We start from the raw sequence: 16190 nt of genomic DNA on the forward strand, positions 1-16190 counted from the left end.
CTGCTTCCACCTCTTGGCTACTGTGAATAATGCTGCTATGAACGTGGACGTGCAAGTATCTCTTGGAGACCAGCTTTCAGCTCTTTTGGATGTACATCCAGAAGTAGAATTGCTGGACCATATGGTAATTCTATTTTTAACTTTTAAAAATAGATTTATTTATTTATTTTTGGATACGTTGGGTCTGTACTGCTGCGCACAGGCGCTGCACACAGGCTTTCTCTAGTTGCGGCCAGCAGGGGCTACTCTTCGTTGCGATGCACGGGCTTCTCATCGCCATGGCTTGTTTTTGCTGCCGAGCATGGGCAGGCGGGCTGTGTGGCTCACAGGCGTCGTTGCTCCATGGCGTGTGGTATCTTCCCGGACCAGGGCTTGAACCCATGTCCCCTGCATTGGTAGGTGGATTCTTAACCACTGTGCCACCAGGGAAGTCCCTAGTTTTAATTTTTTGAGGAACCTCCATATTGTTTTCTATAGCGGCTGCACCATTTTAGTCCTGATGTTTGTGGATACCAATTTACATTTCTAAATGTAACTCTTTCTAAAATGGTAAATCTTTCTAAAAATGCAAAAACCCTGCTTCCCTAGCATCTCATTCTTCAGTAGCCACTTTGACTATCTCAAATGCTGCTGTATTTTACTGGCTTACCCTGTCTGTTGCCCACAGGGCAGGACTTTCCATTTGTTTCTTTGCTGTTGCATCTGCAATGCCTGGGAGCTACCACATGCACATGGAAAGAGAGAATGCAAATGTGGTGAAGAACTAACAACTGGGGAGTCTAGGTGAAGAGGATACGAGTATGCGTTGTACTATTCTATCAACTTCTCTGTAGATCTGAAGTGCTTCAAAATTAAAAGTTGAGGGAGGAGGACACACCAAGCTAGCCTCCCACAGCTACTGACCCTGACATGGGCCAACACTTGTCAAAGTCTTAGAAAGAGGAATAACGGCCATGACCGGCAGCCGCGCCCAGAACATCTCCGCCGGAGGCACTGCATGGGCTGCAGTGCAGGAGGCTGCCAGCGGGCGGCTCTCACTTCTCTCAGGACCTGTGTTTTGGACTGAGATCAGGGGCTATGGTGGTAGACGTTCTGATGAGTTGAACAGTTGGGAAACAAAGTTGCAATCGAGCACTGATACAGTGTCTCCCAATCCCGCTGGGCTCCTTAGCCAATTGTCACCACAAGCCTGAAAGATCTCCCCACTGGGCACAACTGGGATCGGGCGAGCAGAAGGGCCAGAAGGGTGCTTCACTGCTCTTAACGTCAGAAACGGAGAAAAACGACAAGCGTCCAAAACGTTATGGACCCACAAAACACCCTGAGCCACACGTGGCCCTGCAGATGGCACATGAAGGAGTAAAAATCCACCCCTTTCAGTGGTCCCTTCCTTTTAATTTAAAGTAGACAGACGTTTCCATGTACCTGCTGTTTACAGATCCAAGGCCACTGACTTCAGTTCCCTCGCGTAGGGCACACAGTCCCTCCTTCCAGGGCCGCGCCTGGTGCTGTGAGGCAAAACATCAGGGGCTCCGCGAAATCCTTTGTCCCTTTCTGCTTACCTTCAGAGGTGGGGGCTGAAGTTTCTCGGGGCCGTAAGGGTCTGCCTGGCCGGCAAACGTGCGTCCGTGGATGGAGCTGACACCAACGCAGCAGGGCTCTGGGTGCGGGGGGCTGGTCTGGGCGCAGCTGCTACAGCCACTGTCCACCGAGTCGGCTTGCCAGCTCCTGAAGGCGGGCACGGCAAAAGCCCCCAAAACGTTCATCAGGGCACTGACTTTACTGCTGCACTCAGGGCACAGCAGTAGAGATGCCCAATATTTGCTTCCAATGACTGAAGACAGTTGCTTTTCTCATAAAATGAAAGGCAGTTCTGTTTCCTAGGGAAGACAGAGCTACAAGGCCTTTCGTTAAGAGGGTCTGTCTGTCTGTATCGCCCAACTGCAGCCGCTGAAGATGCCAGCAACCCGGAACCCCCTCTCCCCGAGCCCTCCCAGCCTCCTGCCCATCCCTGAACACACACCCTTCCCCCTCTGCTGCGCACTTTCCCTTTCAAAAATAAATTCCTCCTGAAAATAAATCCGGAGAAAGCTATTAGGAAGAAGTAGCAACCTTTGGAAACATGATGCTCTTTACGGAAAACCGTGGAAGTAAAGCAACATGAAAGTGCTGCCGGAAAGGACCCGCGGGGAAGCGATCCACTCGCGGTGCCTGCCCGCCTGAGCTATTCCTCTACTGCAGACACGTCTGCCCCGCCCCGAGTCAAGCGTTCACCCACGGGTTGCTCTGGGGAAGACGAAAAGGGGCATCGCATGATTCCATTTACAAGAAAGGCCCAGGACAGGCAAATCCCTGGAGATGGCACGCAGACGGGCAGTTGCCAGGGGCTGGGAGGACTGGGCGGACTGTTAATGGGCGTGGGGTTTCCTTTCGGCACGACGAAAACGCCCTCAACTTGAGTGTGATGTTGGGGGCACGGCTCTGTGCCTGTAGTAAAAACCTCCAAATTGTCCACTTAATGGGTGAATTGTACGGTAGGGAGATTATATCCCAATAAAGCAGTTGATAAAGAAAAAAATAAAACTTAAAGGGCCCTATTGTATTCAATCTGGGCAGAGGGAGTCCATCAACAGTCCCCCCCTTTAAGAGAAGTTCGGGGAACAGAAGGAAAGGTGAAAAGCCTACGCGTAGAGCTGGGGTCAATGTACTGCCCTCGTGCAGACTGGAATAGGATCCCCCGTGAGAATCCCGACTTCAGGGAACAGGTACCGAAGGGCCGCCCCACACATTCTACGTAGCGTTGTGTGTGACCAACACCCGGGCGGCCTCTCCCCCGAGGGGCTGCTGGCCGCGCTCACCTCTCGGACACAGCCTCGGCCTGCTCCTCCCTGCGCTCCATCTCCAGGATCTCCTCCTCCGTGTACTCCAGCTTCACCCGCTCCTCGGCCAGCTCTCTCTCCACCGCCTGCAGCTGGGCCGTGGTTCTCGCCAGCAGCACCGTCACCGCGTCCTACAGGACGAAAGGGACGTTGCTAAGAAGCAGCCGAGGCCAGCGGCGTGCGGGCGGCAAAGCGGAAAGCGGGCGCGTGCACGGCCCGTGGGGAGCGTCCCTGCTGCCGGGCTGGTGGCCGTCGCCGGCTGCTCTCCAGCGGGAAGCAGCTCACCCCCGGCTGACAGCAGGACAGTAACTTGGCCTTTCCGTGTAGCTCCGAGGACTCAAATTTTAAAGCAACCAACGCATCACTGGTGATCATGAACAAGTTGCATGAAAGAACATTACCATGAATGGCCACATACATCACTATAGTCCGTTTTTATTACTTCCCTTGAAACCCTGCTTCTTCGTCGCCACTGTGTTCTAAGACTAAGTCTACACACGCTTCTTAGAAACAGTGTCCCCAGGAAAAGCCCGTCTCAAAGCCAGGCCACCTACTGTCTTTCCAGATGTGGCGGGCGCAGGGTCCTGGAAGTCGCTGTGTCCCAGCCGCTCGTCCTCCCGCCGGGAGGGCTCGGGGCCGCTGAACACCTGCACCGAGTACCAGCGCAGCTGCATCTCGGTCGAACCATCATAATCAGCCAAGTTAATCTGAGCAATGCCCTGTGCGGTGTTTAAAAAAAAGGAAAAAACCAGGCCCTGAATGACTGCACCTTAACAACCAATGGGCATCAAGGTCACCCTTTAATCTTAAGCAGAAAGGCCATACAATGTGTCACTGCTATTCAAAGGAGAAAGTCATCAAAAAGGATGGTAATGGGGTTGGCTTCTCGCTTGCTTGTTCAGCCCAATCAGAAAGTGCTAGAAGGGGAACAGGGGCAGAGAATGGACGACATGGAATGGTGGGTCAGACTCAGGATCTGCCACTCAAAGAGCCACTGATTCTAGCAGGAATTTTTGAAAAAAAGAGAGAACTGGTGTAAAATAATATAAATAAATAAATAAATAAATAACCCCCCACCACCACCAAAAAAGAGAGAGAGAGAGAGAGAGAGAGAGGATTGGTGAAACTCTCTAATCTCTAATTCTGCCGTTGAAGGGGTGGGACCAAGGGGGAAAATTCCAACCTTGGGAAGAAAGCACCCTGGCTTCCAAGCCCTGGGGCCTGCACTAGCTGGCCGGGGTAAAGACGGACTGCTGACCTGCCCAGTTATAGGGTTGCCAGATAAAACAGAGGGCATCTGGGTGAACTGCAATTTCAAATAAACAGATTTTTTTTTTTTTTTTTTTTTTTTTTGCGGTACGCGGGCCTCTCACTGCTGTGGCCTCTCTCACTGTTGTGGCCTCTCCCGTTGCGGAGCACAGGCTCCGGACGCGCAGGCTCAGCGGCCACGGCTCACGGGCCCAGCCGCTCCGCGGCACGTGGGATCCTCCCGGACCGGGGCACGAACCCGTGTCCCCTGCATCAGCAGGCGGACTCTCAACCGCTGCGCCACCGAGGAAGCCCCAAATAAACAGATTTTTTTAAAACAGAAGTATGTCCCAGATACTACATGGGACATACTTACATTAAAAGGCATCCACAGTTTATTTGAAATTCAAATTTAACTGACCATCTACTTCTATCTACCAAATTTCTCAACCCGACTTTTATTAGTTCCCATGACACAAGACAGGGATAATGCAGAAGCCGTTGCATAGGAGTTCTGCAAGTATTAGCTGAGATAATATAGTTAAATTACAGAACACTTGACAAGATAAGGAGTTTTATCATCCCTTTCTGTCCTCCCAGCTACAGAGATCACCTGACATCAGGACAAATTCTAAGTGCCCCACCGCAGGACACAGGAAGGAGGGGAGGGAGGAGGAGAGGGTGAGGAGGGCGCCGTACCAGCAGTTCTTCCTGCAGCTGAGGATTCACTGAGCACACGTACAACTGAAGGGACTTCAACGTCGCCATGCTTGAATGCACAGGGATTCTGAAAACTTCATTAAATATCAGGGGGGCTTGCAATTCCAGAGCCTTAGAGCAGTAAGTATTTGGCGTGCCGGAGTCAAGCGGGGGCAAATAGACGCGGATGTGTCTGGAACCAAGAGAGGAAGGAAAAAGCAGACAGAGGCAGCGCTTACTGACACATCTGCACGTGACACGCATGGACCACATACGTGTGCACGTACGCCGCCCTGTTCCACTGCCCATGTGCAGAATTTTAATGCCTTTTGGAAAAGATCCTTTTCTCAACTAAGAGTAAGCCCAAAGAACTTACGTGCCCCTGGAGACCAGGGGGAAAAACCCAATCACAAAGAGAAGACTTCCAAGTCAGTGGTTAGGACTTCAGGGGACTCAAACGGAGGTTCTGCTTTCACCATCTTTGTGGGAAAACATCTGCACTGATCTCTCCACGGCCCCTTGGCTCCCTCTCCAAGCTCTACCTGCCTTGCCTCTCAGACTGCTCGCCCACCCAGGCACCTGCCGGGCTGGGCTCCCGGCCCTGTCTGCCCCCAGCATGGAAGCCAGCACCCAGGAGAAGCTCCAGCATCAGTGGAGTGAAGTACAGCATCAGGGCGAACCCTCAGCCGCTGCTTCCAAGGCCTTTGGGAGGCCAGTTTACAAAGACGACTCACGGAAGGGGAGGGCACCGTCGGGCCTCAACACCCATCACAGGTGGGTTCACCTGCCAGGGTAAGTGGCACCTCACACCCGCATCGGTCACCCATCTCCCCACTGGGGACAACACAGATTTCCTTCTCCCTGCTCGGACAAGGATGCCTGACCCCAGCCTGAGGCCTCTTCAGGCACCTCATCAGATCGCAAGACCCGAGCGTGGCTGTGTCGCCACCAGCCTTGTGACCAGGATGGACGTTTTAAGACCCAACGCGGCCGATGAGGGGCACCCGGCATTTTGCCAGCCTGGCTCCAGCAACTCCACCTGCCTCAAATAATAAGCCAGCCTCTTCTTAACACTTAACAATCCTTTAGATTTCAGACAGACATTCCCTGGCATTTTACTCTAAATTCAGGCTCCAAGACAGTCTTTTCCCTCCCCAAACTGCCACGCGCAGCAGGTCAGCCAGCAGTGCCATGTGGAGGAGGGCCCGGGGGGGGGAGGACACGGCCCCCACCGGCGCGGGAGCTTACATTTTGCAGTCTTCCTTCACCACCAGCCCGGCAACGTTCTTCAGTTGGAGCACGTTCACGAGGAGACACTCGCTGGCACTGTCGTGCCTAGAAAATAAAATGCACATTCACAGACCGCAAATGCCCCACGGTGCAGAAATCCTGCTTGAACTACGGCAGTGGTCCTCACCCCACCCCCAGGGGACCTGTGCAAAGTCTAGAGACGTTTCTTACTGTCACACTGAGTGGAGGGGGGCTACCGCATGCAGTGCGTGGAGGCCAGGGCTGCTGCTCAACACCCCAGAGGGCACAGGACGGCCCCCAACCGAGAATGACCCAGCCCGAACGTCCTGAGTGCCAAGAAACACTAGGATGACAAGGGTGAGCAAAGGAAAGCTGCTGGGATGTGAACGACCTGCCTTGTCCGTCTGAACACTGCTGGCTACTGCCTTTCTGGACACTGTAGCTAGAAACCAAAATGCTTAGTGTTGCACAGTACCTGGCTACCCCAGCTCCGGCGGGAACTTCCCCGAGGGCCCCTCTGTGCCCGTGGGGTGAGAGTCCCCAGCTGTGACTCGGCGCTGGAGGACGGCAGTGGAGCCGCTCCTGCCCACCTCCCCTTCCCGCCACCTCTGTCCCTTCCCCTGTGACCGCTGAGACGGGCCCGGGGGTACCCGGGCCAGGCAGCAGCACCCGCATCACGCGGGCCCCTCCATCCCTCCGGGTCTGTGTGTGGAGGTGTGAGTCGCCGGGCAGGCCCCCAATCTACCCACCGTCTTTACGAGCAACCGGGAAGGAGCCTTCTGTACTCACACGAATCCAACACGGATGTGGGGCCCCTCGTCACCGCAAGCGTCTCCGTGCGCAGGCTCGTCCGCATCCTCACTCCTGAACACAGTCGGAAAGGCACCGCGTTATTCCGAGGGGACCTGGCTACCTCGGGCTCGGCAGAGGCTCTCTCACGCTCGGGGTGCTTCTGACTGCGAAGGGCTTTATTAAGTTGCGACATAAATAAATGCTTCAAGTGACTGACAGGGAACGGCAGGTCCCCAGGATCCGTGACGTCACCTCCCAGGGTACCTGCCGACGAAGTGGCCTTTTTGAGAAAATACCTCTCAAAACCACACGTGATATTCACGACAAAGTTCAAAAACATACACTTTTAAAAGCTTTGCAGGGGGGACTTCCGGTGGTCCAGTGGTTAAGACTCCGCGCTTCCGCTGCAGGGGGCGCGGGTGCGATCCCTGGTCAGGGAACTAAGATCCCGCAAGCTGAGCAGCGCAGCCAAAATTAAAAAAAAAAAAAAAAAAAAAAAAAAAAAAAAGTTGGCGATAAGTGAAATGTATACAGATATCTGAGCTGAAAACATGACATCAAAGGCCTCAAACAAAATAAAGCCCACAAGGGGTTTTGTCCTTGCAAAGTGAATCCTCCAGCTAAGGTAACGGGGACGGAGGGAACATCCATTTCTAGTGAACGTCCTTTCTAGAAAAGCAGGTCTCTCTCGCACACTGGTTCTCCTTTTCCGGCTCTACTGGGCTCATGCCTTCCAACCCCCAGGGCCAGAGAGAAAGCAGTCATCCTAGATGCCCGAAGCCAGGCCAGTCCCCAGACGCCACCAGGGAGCAGAGGGGGTCCGTGGGGATGCTCAGGGCCCCTCCCGCACGGAGAGAAGCCAGAAGAGCTGCAACCCGGAGACACACAGAGTGTCAAGCCAGACAGCTCTCGGCATGGGTGCCTTTTGGGAGGTCAGCCCAGGCAGGGGAGAAGGTCAGCTTCTAACCTTTTGGTGGGAGGTTCAAACACACCGCTGTCGCTGGCCAGCGAGTAATCGGACAGGCAGGCAGACACGCAGCGCGCTCTCCGCTCCAGCCTCTGGGCGCTGTCTTCTCGGGGGGTCACTGCTGCAAGCGAGAGACACAGCCGGGCTCAGGAGGCGACAGAGCGGGAGCCCAGGGCAGAGCAGAGACAAAGGCACGAAGTGGCAGAGACAGGCCAGCACGTGTGCAGATGGTTTACATGCGCTCTGCTCGAGTCTTTTCTTATATTGGAAAATGGAAGAAACAGGCTTCTGGCTACTTCTCTTCTTTAAAAGCTCTTTAAATGATCATCAATCTCCTTTCACCTCCTTAATGAGCGCACAGGTCAGAAGGTGGCGGGAAGGCCCTTGGCGTGGCCCTCTTAGTGAGTGTCACACGGGAAGACCTGGAGAGAGAGTCTGCCTGCACGCAGATGGCAGCGCGCTCTCCGAGAAGCAGGAGGGGCGTGTTTCCTCCTTGACGCTGCTCGGTATTCTCCATACTTTATACAAGGAACATAGGCTACACTGCTCTATAATCAGAAAACAAGAGTTTTTAAAAATCCTCAAATAACCCCCAACAAAATGGAGTGACTCCCAAGTCAGAGGATGCAGATGCGCCCAGACTCGGCCTCTGCCAGCGTCTCCGTGACCCCTCTCTGCCGCTCTAACTGCAGCGTCCTCCTCAGCAGCCCTGGGGCCAGACTGGCTTCCAGAACTGTCTCCTGGGATTAGAAAGGACCATCGCTGGGCAGCTACTTTTTGTCTCGTATCTATTTTAACCAAGAGCCAAAGACAACCACTGACATTTTCCCTTTTACCATTTCGTCAACTCTTTCTACTCCTTCCCTCACAGCAACAAGTTCTTTTCAATAAAAGCAACAGAAACAGGCATGCCGTCTCCCGCTGCTAAATGTGACGACGGACACAGGAACGTCAGTGCTTCTGAGAGAGGCACGCGCGGTTAGAACACAGGCTTAAAGCATGAAGCCCCAAAGTGAGCCTCACTCTGGCATCACGATGCCTCTTATTAATAATGCTGGTCCCTCTTGTCTTTCTAGGTTCTCCAGCTATCTAAGCTCTAAAAATTGAAAATCTAGATACCTGTGCACCCCTGAGTTGAGGGAAATAGCGAGTCCACCAATGACCATCTCTCTGTTCAACGAATTTATTATTCACAGCAACAATTAAACCCAAATATATTCATCGGGGTACAAAACAGACAGGGCTGTGGCCTTTGGTCTCACAATGTTAACTGCAGACAAAAGCCGACCTTTCAAAGGTCTGCAGCGCCCAGCGTGGGGGCCACTGGCTCCGCCTCGGTCAGGGGCAGAAGCTGGCTCCGTCCTGGGGTGGCCGGAGGCAGCGACTCTCAGATCGTAGATGACGACTCCCAAGTCCAGCTCTGCTCGTCACCCCGGCCCCATGGAAGGACCCAGAGCCTCCAGCTCTAAACTGCAGATAGGACCCCTCAGTTTGCTGCATGGAACCCCAGCAAACACAACGGCTCACTACTTCCGTTCCCAGCCCTGACGCTGGGCCTTACATGCCTTTAAGGAAGTAACACCGCACAATGATCCAGTTAACTTCCAGGCAACCCAATGGTGTGCCTGACAAAATTTCTCCCTCGCTGCAATGATAGTGGATGAAGAGAGAAAGGAAATGGGGGAATCAATCCTCAGTGATCCTGGGCTTAGCACATTCACGGAGCAACTGGATGCAGGAGTTGACAGAAGGAGGTGTGGTCAGCACTTGCCCTGGGCGAGAAAGCAAGCACACGGCACACCCCACAGCACACACCATAACCGTCTGCGCTTGGGCTTCAAGGCAACGAGACGGAAAGCGGGGAGCAACGCCAGGGGAGTAAGGAATAAACAACAAGCTTCCACACATTCATTTTATAACCTCTGACCTTTCCATCATTAAACACAGACAGACAGACACTGAGACCTAAGGACAGCAACGCTGCTTGACAAAAGGGAGGAAAGTATAAGGAAAATCACATCGTGGGCAAAGCTGCCAGCGGCATATTAAAATAGTGAAAGCGTTAAAGTCTGGGAAAAAGACACGAGAAGGAAAAAAAACGTCAAGCTCTTAGAAAAGTTCTTACACAACTTTCATAGCCAGGATGAATATCGTTCAAACGACAATAACAATAATAAGAGCAACGGTTGGGCTACATTCAAGTACAGCTATGAGCTATGCCCTTCCTGACCACACCCCGACCATCCTAAATACATTGATTCACTGCACAAAGATGTGGCACAGCCTGACCAGCAAGGCGAAGGAGAAGTCCAAGGTCACTTACAGTGAACGTTTCTGTCGAGCCGCATGAGAAAAGAGATAAAAAAAAAAAAAAAAAAAAAAGCACAAAGTGAAAAAACTGTAGAATTTAAGCCAACTATTTTAAACAGGTATGAATGTAATAAAAAACATCAATAAACAGATGAACAAGGTCAAAATATTTACGGACTTATATTAGCAGACACCAGTGGGAAATGAAAATAGGAACGGATTACAAAATCATAACACATTTGACTTTCAGAATGTGGGAAAGGTTAAATTGTAGTAAGCATGTAAAAACTGTTAAAGGTGACAGTTTATTTCCCCACTCCCCTGCCCCACCTTCTGTCCCCTCAGGTTGATTTAAAACACATGGACAATTCTGAATTTGTTACTAAAATTTTTTCTCAGTAGAGCTTGCTTGAGTCCAACTTAGACTGTACCGTTCTTAGTCAGACTGGAGAGTGGAGGGAACTACGTGACCTCGGACGTCATAAATGAGGGGTGGGGTTAATATATCGAGTATTGAGATCCTCGCCAACTTTATGAAGCTGCGATGACTCTAGGCTTCATAAGCATCAAGGGAGGCAAGGAGTCACCCTGTGTCCATGCCTGAAGTTGCTCACCCAACGCAGCCCTGCAAGAGCACCTACCAAGACCCATTCACTGCGTCAAGTACCTCTAGTTTGTATTCTACTCAGTGTCATATGTGAACGCACCACCAGGTGGCAGTATCTGACCACACCGTAAGCAAAGACCTCCCAGTCTAAGAAGCTTGAAGCACTATAACATCCACCGCAAAGTAGGAAAGAAAAATAAAGAAATCAGGATCAGAAATTAAGTCAGCTCTTTTCCTTCCCACCCAGTCTTTCCCCTGGACCAAAAGTGGTGCTGGACCTTGTGTGGATTTTCTGCATAAGTAGACAGACACTCTTGTATCTCAGCCTTTAAAGAGAAGTTGGTATGGGGGGGTGGACACTGAGAAGAGGAAGCTCAAGCAACAACAGATGCACCATTCAGTCCTTATTTTGTATTTTCTTTTTTGAATAAACATGGAGCACTGAACCTGTGATTACAACAAAGAACAAAGTGAATAAAGTTCCCATGCACATGTGAATTACAGAAATGACGTATCTGGGAATATGAAAGGTGTGTTTGCAAAAGCAGAGGGGGAGACACCAAAATAACAGAGATGCCAAAAAAGACCGGGGCTGCCGCAGAACATAATGGATCTCTGGTTAAACACATAAATACTACAAGAGACTATCATCTTACATATATATAATAACCCGCATGGGTATACATAAAAAAAACCCAACAGGTAACAGAAAGGTGGTGAATGGAAGAGCCCATAAAGATCGCCTCATTCAAGGCCACAGAAGCTGAGACTCAGCTCCATCTAAGGTTGCGCTCAAGGTCGCACAGCTAGTGAGTCAACAGGGCAGGGAACAGAATCTGGGTATAAGCTGCTAGTTCAAAGCCATTCCTGCTACATCACCCTGGTTTTGTATTCACGTTTTATTTCCACCTTTTGCTGCTGACTGCTTAACAGTACATGACCAGGGTTTCTCAGCCTTGGCACTCTTGACATCTTGGCTGGATCATTCCAGGCAAGAAGGGGACCATGCTGTGCACTGTAGGATGTTGAGCATTGCCCTTGGTCTCCACCTACCAGATGCCAGTAACACCCCACCAGCCCCAAAGTGTGACAACTGAAAATGTCTGCCAAGTATCTCCAGGGGCCAAAAACACCCCTGGTTGAGATCCACTATGCTATACAAATTATCTAGTGTTCGCCTAAATGGAATGTCTAAAAACAGTTTTGCTGTGCAAATAAAAATTAAGTGGGCTGAACTTCAGGAATGAGAGGCCTGTTCTGATCTTCTCTAAAAATTAAGGAAGTTCAAGTCGCTAGAGGTTGGCTCACAAAAGCACTCGGGGTGAAGATAAGGAGGGTTGAAGCCCAGACTCTGCACCAGCCATCAGTCAGAATACTCCCCAGAACAGCAGTGTGGTTTTCCACGTGGGCTACAAGCTGACAGACGCTGGCACCAAGCAGAAGCTGAATTAACACCAACTGGACGGATGAAATTCTCATGGCTACATGTTTCTGGATTTGAAGAGCAGCAGAGAAATCGATTCAGTAGAAAGGACTAATATTTTCACTCCCTCCGTGACAGAATTATGTCCTCGAAAAGTACAAGGACAGGGCTTCCCTGGTGGCACAGGGGTTAAGAATCTGCCTGCCAATGCAGGGGACACGGGTTTGAGCCCTGGTCCCGGAAGATCCCACATGCCGCGGAGCAACTAAGCCCGTGCACCACAACTGCTGAGCCTGCGCTCTAGAGCCCGCGAGCCGCAACTACTGAGCCCGCGTGCCACAACTACTGAAGCCCGCGCACCTAGAGCCCGTGCTCCACAACGAGAAGCCACCGCAATGAGAAGCCCGCACACCACAATGAAGAGTAGCCCCCGCTCGCCACAACTAGAGAAAGCCCGCGTGCAGCAACGAAGACCCAACGCAGCCAAAAATAAATTAAAAAAAAAAAAAAGTACAAGGACAAAGGATGAAGAGATGAAGTCACAGGACCAACGTTAGTAGAGATTTCTGCCGGGCCACAGCCAGACAGCAGTCCCAGTACTGGTCTAAGGCGGGCATACACAGAACGCTGCATCTGAGCACAAGCCCTGGAGAGTTCATTAAGGCCCGAGTACTTCTTTAGCAGCCTCCGAATGCGGAGGAACTGTCTCATTTTCGACAATTAAGTATATTCTGAAAACAAGGCAAATGCCTGGGAAATACTACTTTCCATGACATTTCAAGGACCCAGGGCAAAAGCACGCAGAACGAGCAAGCAAGCGAACGGGCGGGCGCGCGGGCCTCCTCTTGCCCTGGAGGGTCCTAAGCTGAGGGTTCACTAGGCCACAGCAGAGCCAGCTCGCTTCCATGCGGATGCACGCGGCTTCCTCCCTGAACTCGAGATCTTTCCTCCCGGCCCCGGGGCACCCACCGGACCCATCAGTACGTACTTGCAGCCGTGGGAGCAGCAGCCGCTTGCGGTCCTCGCTCGCGAGGTCCTTCCCCGTCCCCGGGGCACCCGTGCGGCAGCAGGGACACCGCGCCCGGCGGGTCTTCGTCCCCCAAGACAGAGGCCTGAGCGCGCAGCCTGTCCACTGCGCCCACTCCCGCCACCTCGAAGCCGTCCCCGAGCTGGGCGAGGGGCGAGTCTCGCGAGGCCGGGAGGAAGGGCGTGTCCAAGGGCGAGCTGGGCGGGGACAGCGAGGACAGGGAGGAGCGCGAGGACAGGGACGCCAGAGACTGCGGCGTGTCCAGGGAGCGCCTCTGTTTGTGGAGGCTCACGGGGCCCGGGGCGTCCGCCAAGGGGGCGTCCCGGCCCAGGGAGTCGAAGGGGACGAGGTCGAAGCGCAGGAGCGGGCCGCCCTCGGCGTCGGGCTTCTCGTACTGCGGGAGGCCGTAGATGTCTGTGAAGCTGACGGAGCTCAGGGAGCCCCGGCTGGAGGCCAGCGAGCCCCGGCTGGAGGCCAGGGAGCCGCGGCTGCTCCCCGAGGAGACGGTCAGGGTGCTGGCAGACAGGCTGAAACGAGAAGAGCAGCCTGGAGCCCGCGGCTGGAGCCTGCTCGTCCCCACCGCGAGCCAAGCCTCCAGTCTGCTCCACGAGGAACAAAACTCTGCCTCGGCCCCGTTCACCCCGGCGCCTCTTCAATACCTCTGAGCGTTTTAAGACACCCCCCCGACCCCTGCCCCTTCGTGAATATTTCCTTTGTTTCTCTGAATGTCAGTCGAGAGCAGTAGTTAACGTCAAGGGCTCTTGCACGAGTTCAAGTTCCAGCTCACACTCAAGACTAGCTGAATGCATTTGATTTGGTCAAGGGCTTTGCCCTTTCCGAGCCTCCCACCTTCTCACCCGGCTTTGGGATGATAGCGGTTCCTGCCCCAAGGCACTGTGCGGAGGAGAACTGAGAAAATAACACACAGAAAGCCCTTAACACTACACTTCACGATACGGTAAGCGCTTGAAAACTGGAGCTCTTACTGAGCATCCAAATCGGATTTTAAACATATCCATCCATGCCTGGGCTTCCCTGGTGGCGCAGTGGTTGAGAGTCCGCCTGCTGGTGCAGGGGACATGGGTTCGTGCCCCGGTCTGGGAGGATGCCACGTGCCGCGGAGCGGCTGGGCCTGTGAGCCATGGCCGCTGAGCCTGCGCGTCCGGAGTCCGTGCTCCACAATGGGAGAGGCCACAACAGTGAGAGGCCCGCGTACCGCAAAAAAAAAAAAAAAAAAGATATTCATGCCTAATTATAAAAAAATAATTAACAGTGTATGTGTGCATCTGTGTAGATGGATATATACACTCCTGATGCTGTGAGTTACAAAATCCTTTGATAAATATTTCATTCTGAAGTCACATTTGGTTCTCATATTCCTTGGATCATATATGAGCAGCTCCTCTTAAAAATATCGTGTATCCACTTTGCTGTCCAGTGTTTACAACCACTGCAGGTTCTAAGTTCTAGGAGAGAAAACCAAGCTAAAGGGAACTGTGAAGTTCATGGCCACATCGTTATAAGATGATAACAAGTTACCCACCTTTGTAACTGGGACTGGAGATAGGACGTTAGGCGGGTGGCTTCTTCCAGCTGCATCAGGAGACAGTTTCTTTTTTCCTGAAGTAGAATCCTGTAGGTACGAAAACAGTCCACTGGTGGATTTCAAAGATGCCAAGTATACCTTCCTAACAAGAAATTCAACTGTAAATTCCGCCAAACCGATTGAGGTGTCAATGACTAAATTCTAAAAAAACACATCCAAGGTCATAAACAGCAAGATAACAGACTGCTTTTGTCTTGCTTAAAAATGTACCACTGGCCACCTGAACAGTGCCTGATACACTGTAGAAGTTCAGCACATGGGTGGATAGGCGGATGGGTGGGTGGATGGATGGATGGATGCATGCGTGGATGGATGGGTGGAAAGATGGATGGATAAATCAATGGGTGGGTGGCTGGGTGCACTGACGGATGCAGGGGTGGGAGGAGGGCCAGGCAGATGGACAGGTGAACAGGTGGACTGGATGGACAGATAGCAGACAGGCAGATGGGCATACGGGTGGGTGGTTGAGGTGTGTGGGAGGGTGGGTGTGGGTGGATGAACAGGTGGATGGGAGACTAGACTAGAATATGGATACAAATGCACAGCATGCAGTAATCTACTGGAATTCCTTGGAACAAATCAGATTCCCTCATGCTAAGCCCCCTTCCAGGCAAAACTACGTGCAATTCTAAAATCTACAGAATCAAAAGATTAAACACAAATAAAATAAAAAAACAACTGCCACAGTGTTGGAGGTGGTTTTCTTCCTACCTTTTTCAACTTTACTCTTTTCTAAAATGAAATTTTTTCCCACAGTGCTAAGCCCACTGCCTAGAATAGAGCCCGACATGGATAGGCACTCAATAAATAATTAAGTGAATGTACAAATGAATATGTTTGCTTCTAGAACAAAACAGTTCTCGTTTACAAATCAAAATGATGGCAGTTTAACACATGGCCAAGTAGGCACCCTACAAAACAACTGCTCTTTCCTTTGAAAGAGGAAAAAACTTACATCCCCCCAATCCCCAGTAACACTCACTAACCTGGCTCAAACTTTCCATCTGACAATGATGCCACTGAAACCAAGACGGGCAAAGACTGGGCCTGGCCAAACAGCTGGCACACGTCAGCCCTGAGGTGCGTAGCTCCGTACCTTTCTGCCTGGCTCCCTCCTCCCAGGCCGGGTCTCTTCTAACGCCCTCAGCCTGTTCCCAGGGAAAGCCCCCCGCCTCTGGGCCTGCATCCCTAGGCCCAGAACGTCACAGCCGAGGGTACACTCATGGGGCACTTGGCCCCATCACCTGTCCGAAAAGGTGCTTATTAGCACCTGTGCATGGCCCTCCTTGCGCAAGACCGTGTAGTGCTAGATTCAGGAGACACCTAGGGCCAATTCAGTCCCAGCTGAGGGCCCTGCACCCCAGGATGCAGCTTCCAGGCT

The 16190-nt window shown here is 52.2% G+C and overlaps 1 protein-coding gene across 2 annotated transcripts in view; it reads right to left on the reverse strand.

Moving 5' to 3' along the window:
• The window catches only part of WWC3 (WWC family member 3), a 127975-nt gene that overhangs the window by 14699 nt on the left and 97086 nt on the right, over nucleotides 1–16190 (reverse strand). For both annotated transcript variants that reach the window (XM_059050094.2, XM_067022972.1), the window contains 9 exons: nucleotides 14747–14836; nucleotides 13165–13730; nucleotides 7837–7957; nucleotides 6867–6941; nucleotides 6075–6161; nucleotides 4827–5019; nucleotides 3434–3598; nucleotides 2859–3010; nucleotides 1563–1728 (listed from right to left, as the gene is read on the reverse strand). In XM_059050094.2, the coding sequence (XP_058906077.1) occupies nucleotides 1563–1728; nucleotides 2859–3010; nucleotides 3434–3598; nucleotides 4827–5019; nucleotides 6075–6161; nucleotides 6867–6941; nucleotides 7837–7957; nucleotides 13165–13730; nucleotides 14747–14836 (1615 nt within the window). The remainder of the gene's footprint in view (nucleotides 1–1562; nucleotides 1729–2858; nucleotides 3011–3433; nucleotides 3599–4826; nucleotides 5020–6074; nucleotides 6162–6866; nucleotides 6942–7836; nucleotides 7958–13164; nucleotides 13731–14746; nucleotides 14837–16190) is intronic.

This window comes from Kogia breviceps, chromosome X, assembly GCF_026419965.1.
Source record: "Kogia breviceps isolate mKogBre1 chromosome X, mKogBre1 haplotype 1, whole genome shotgun sequence".
Taxonomy (NCBI): Eukaryota; Metazoa; Chordata; class Mammalia; order Artiodactyla; family Physeteridae; genus Kogia; species Kogia breviceps.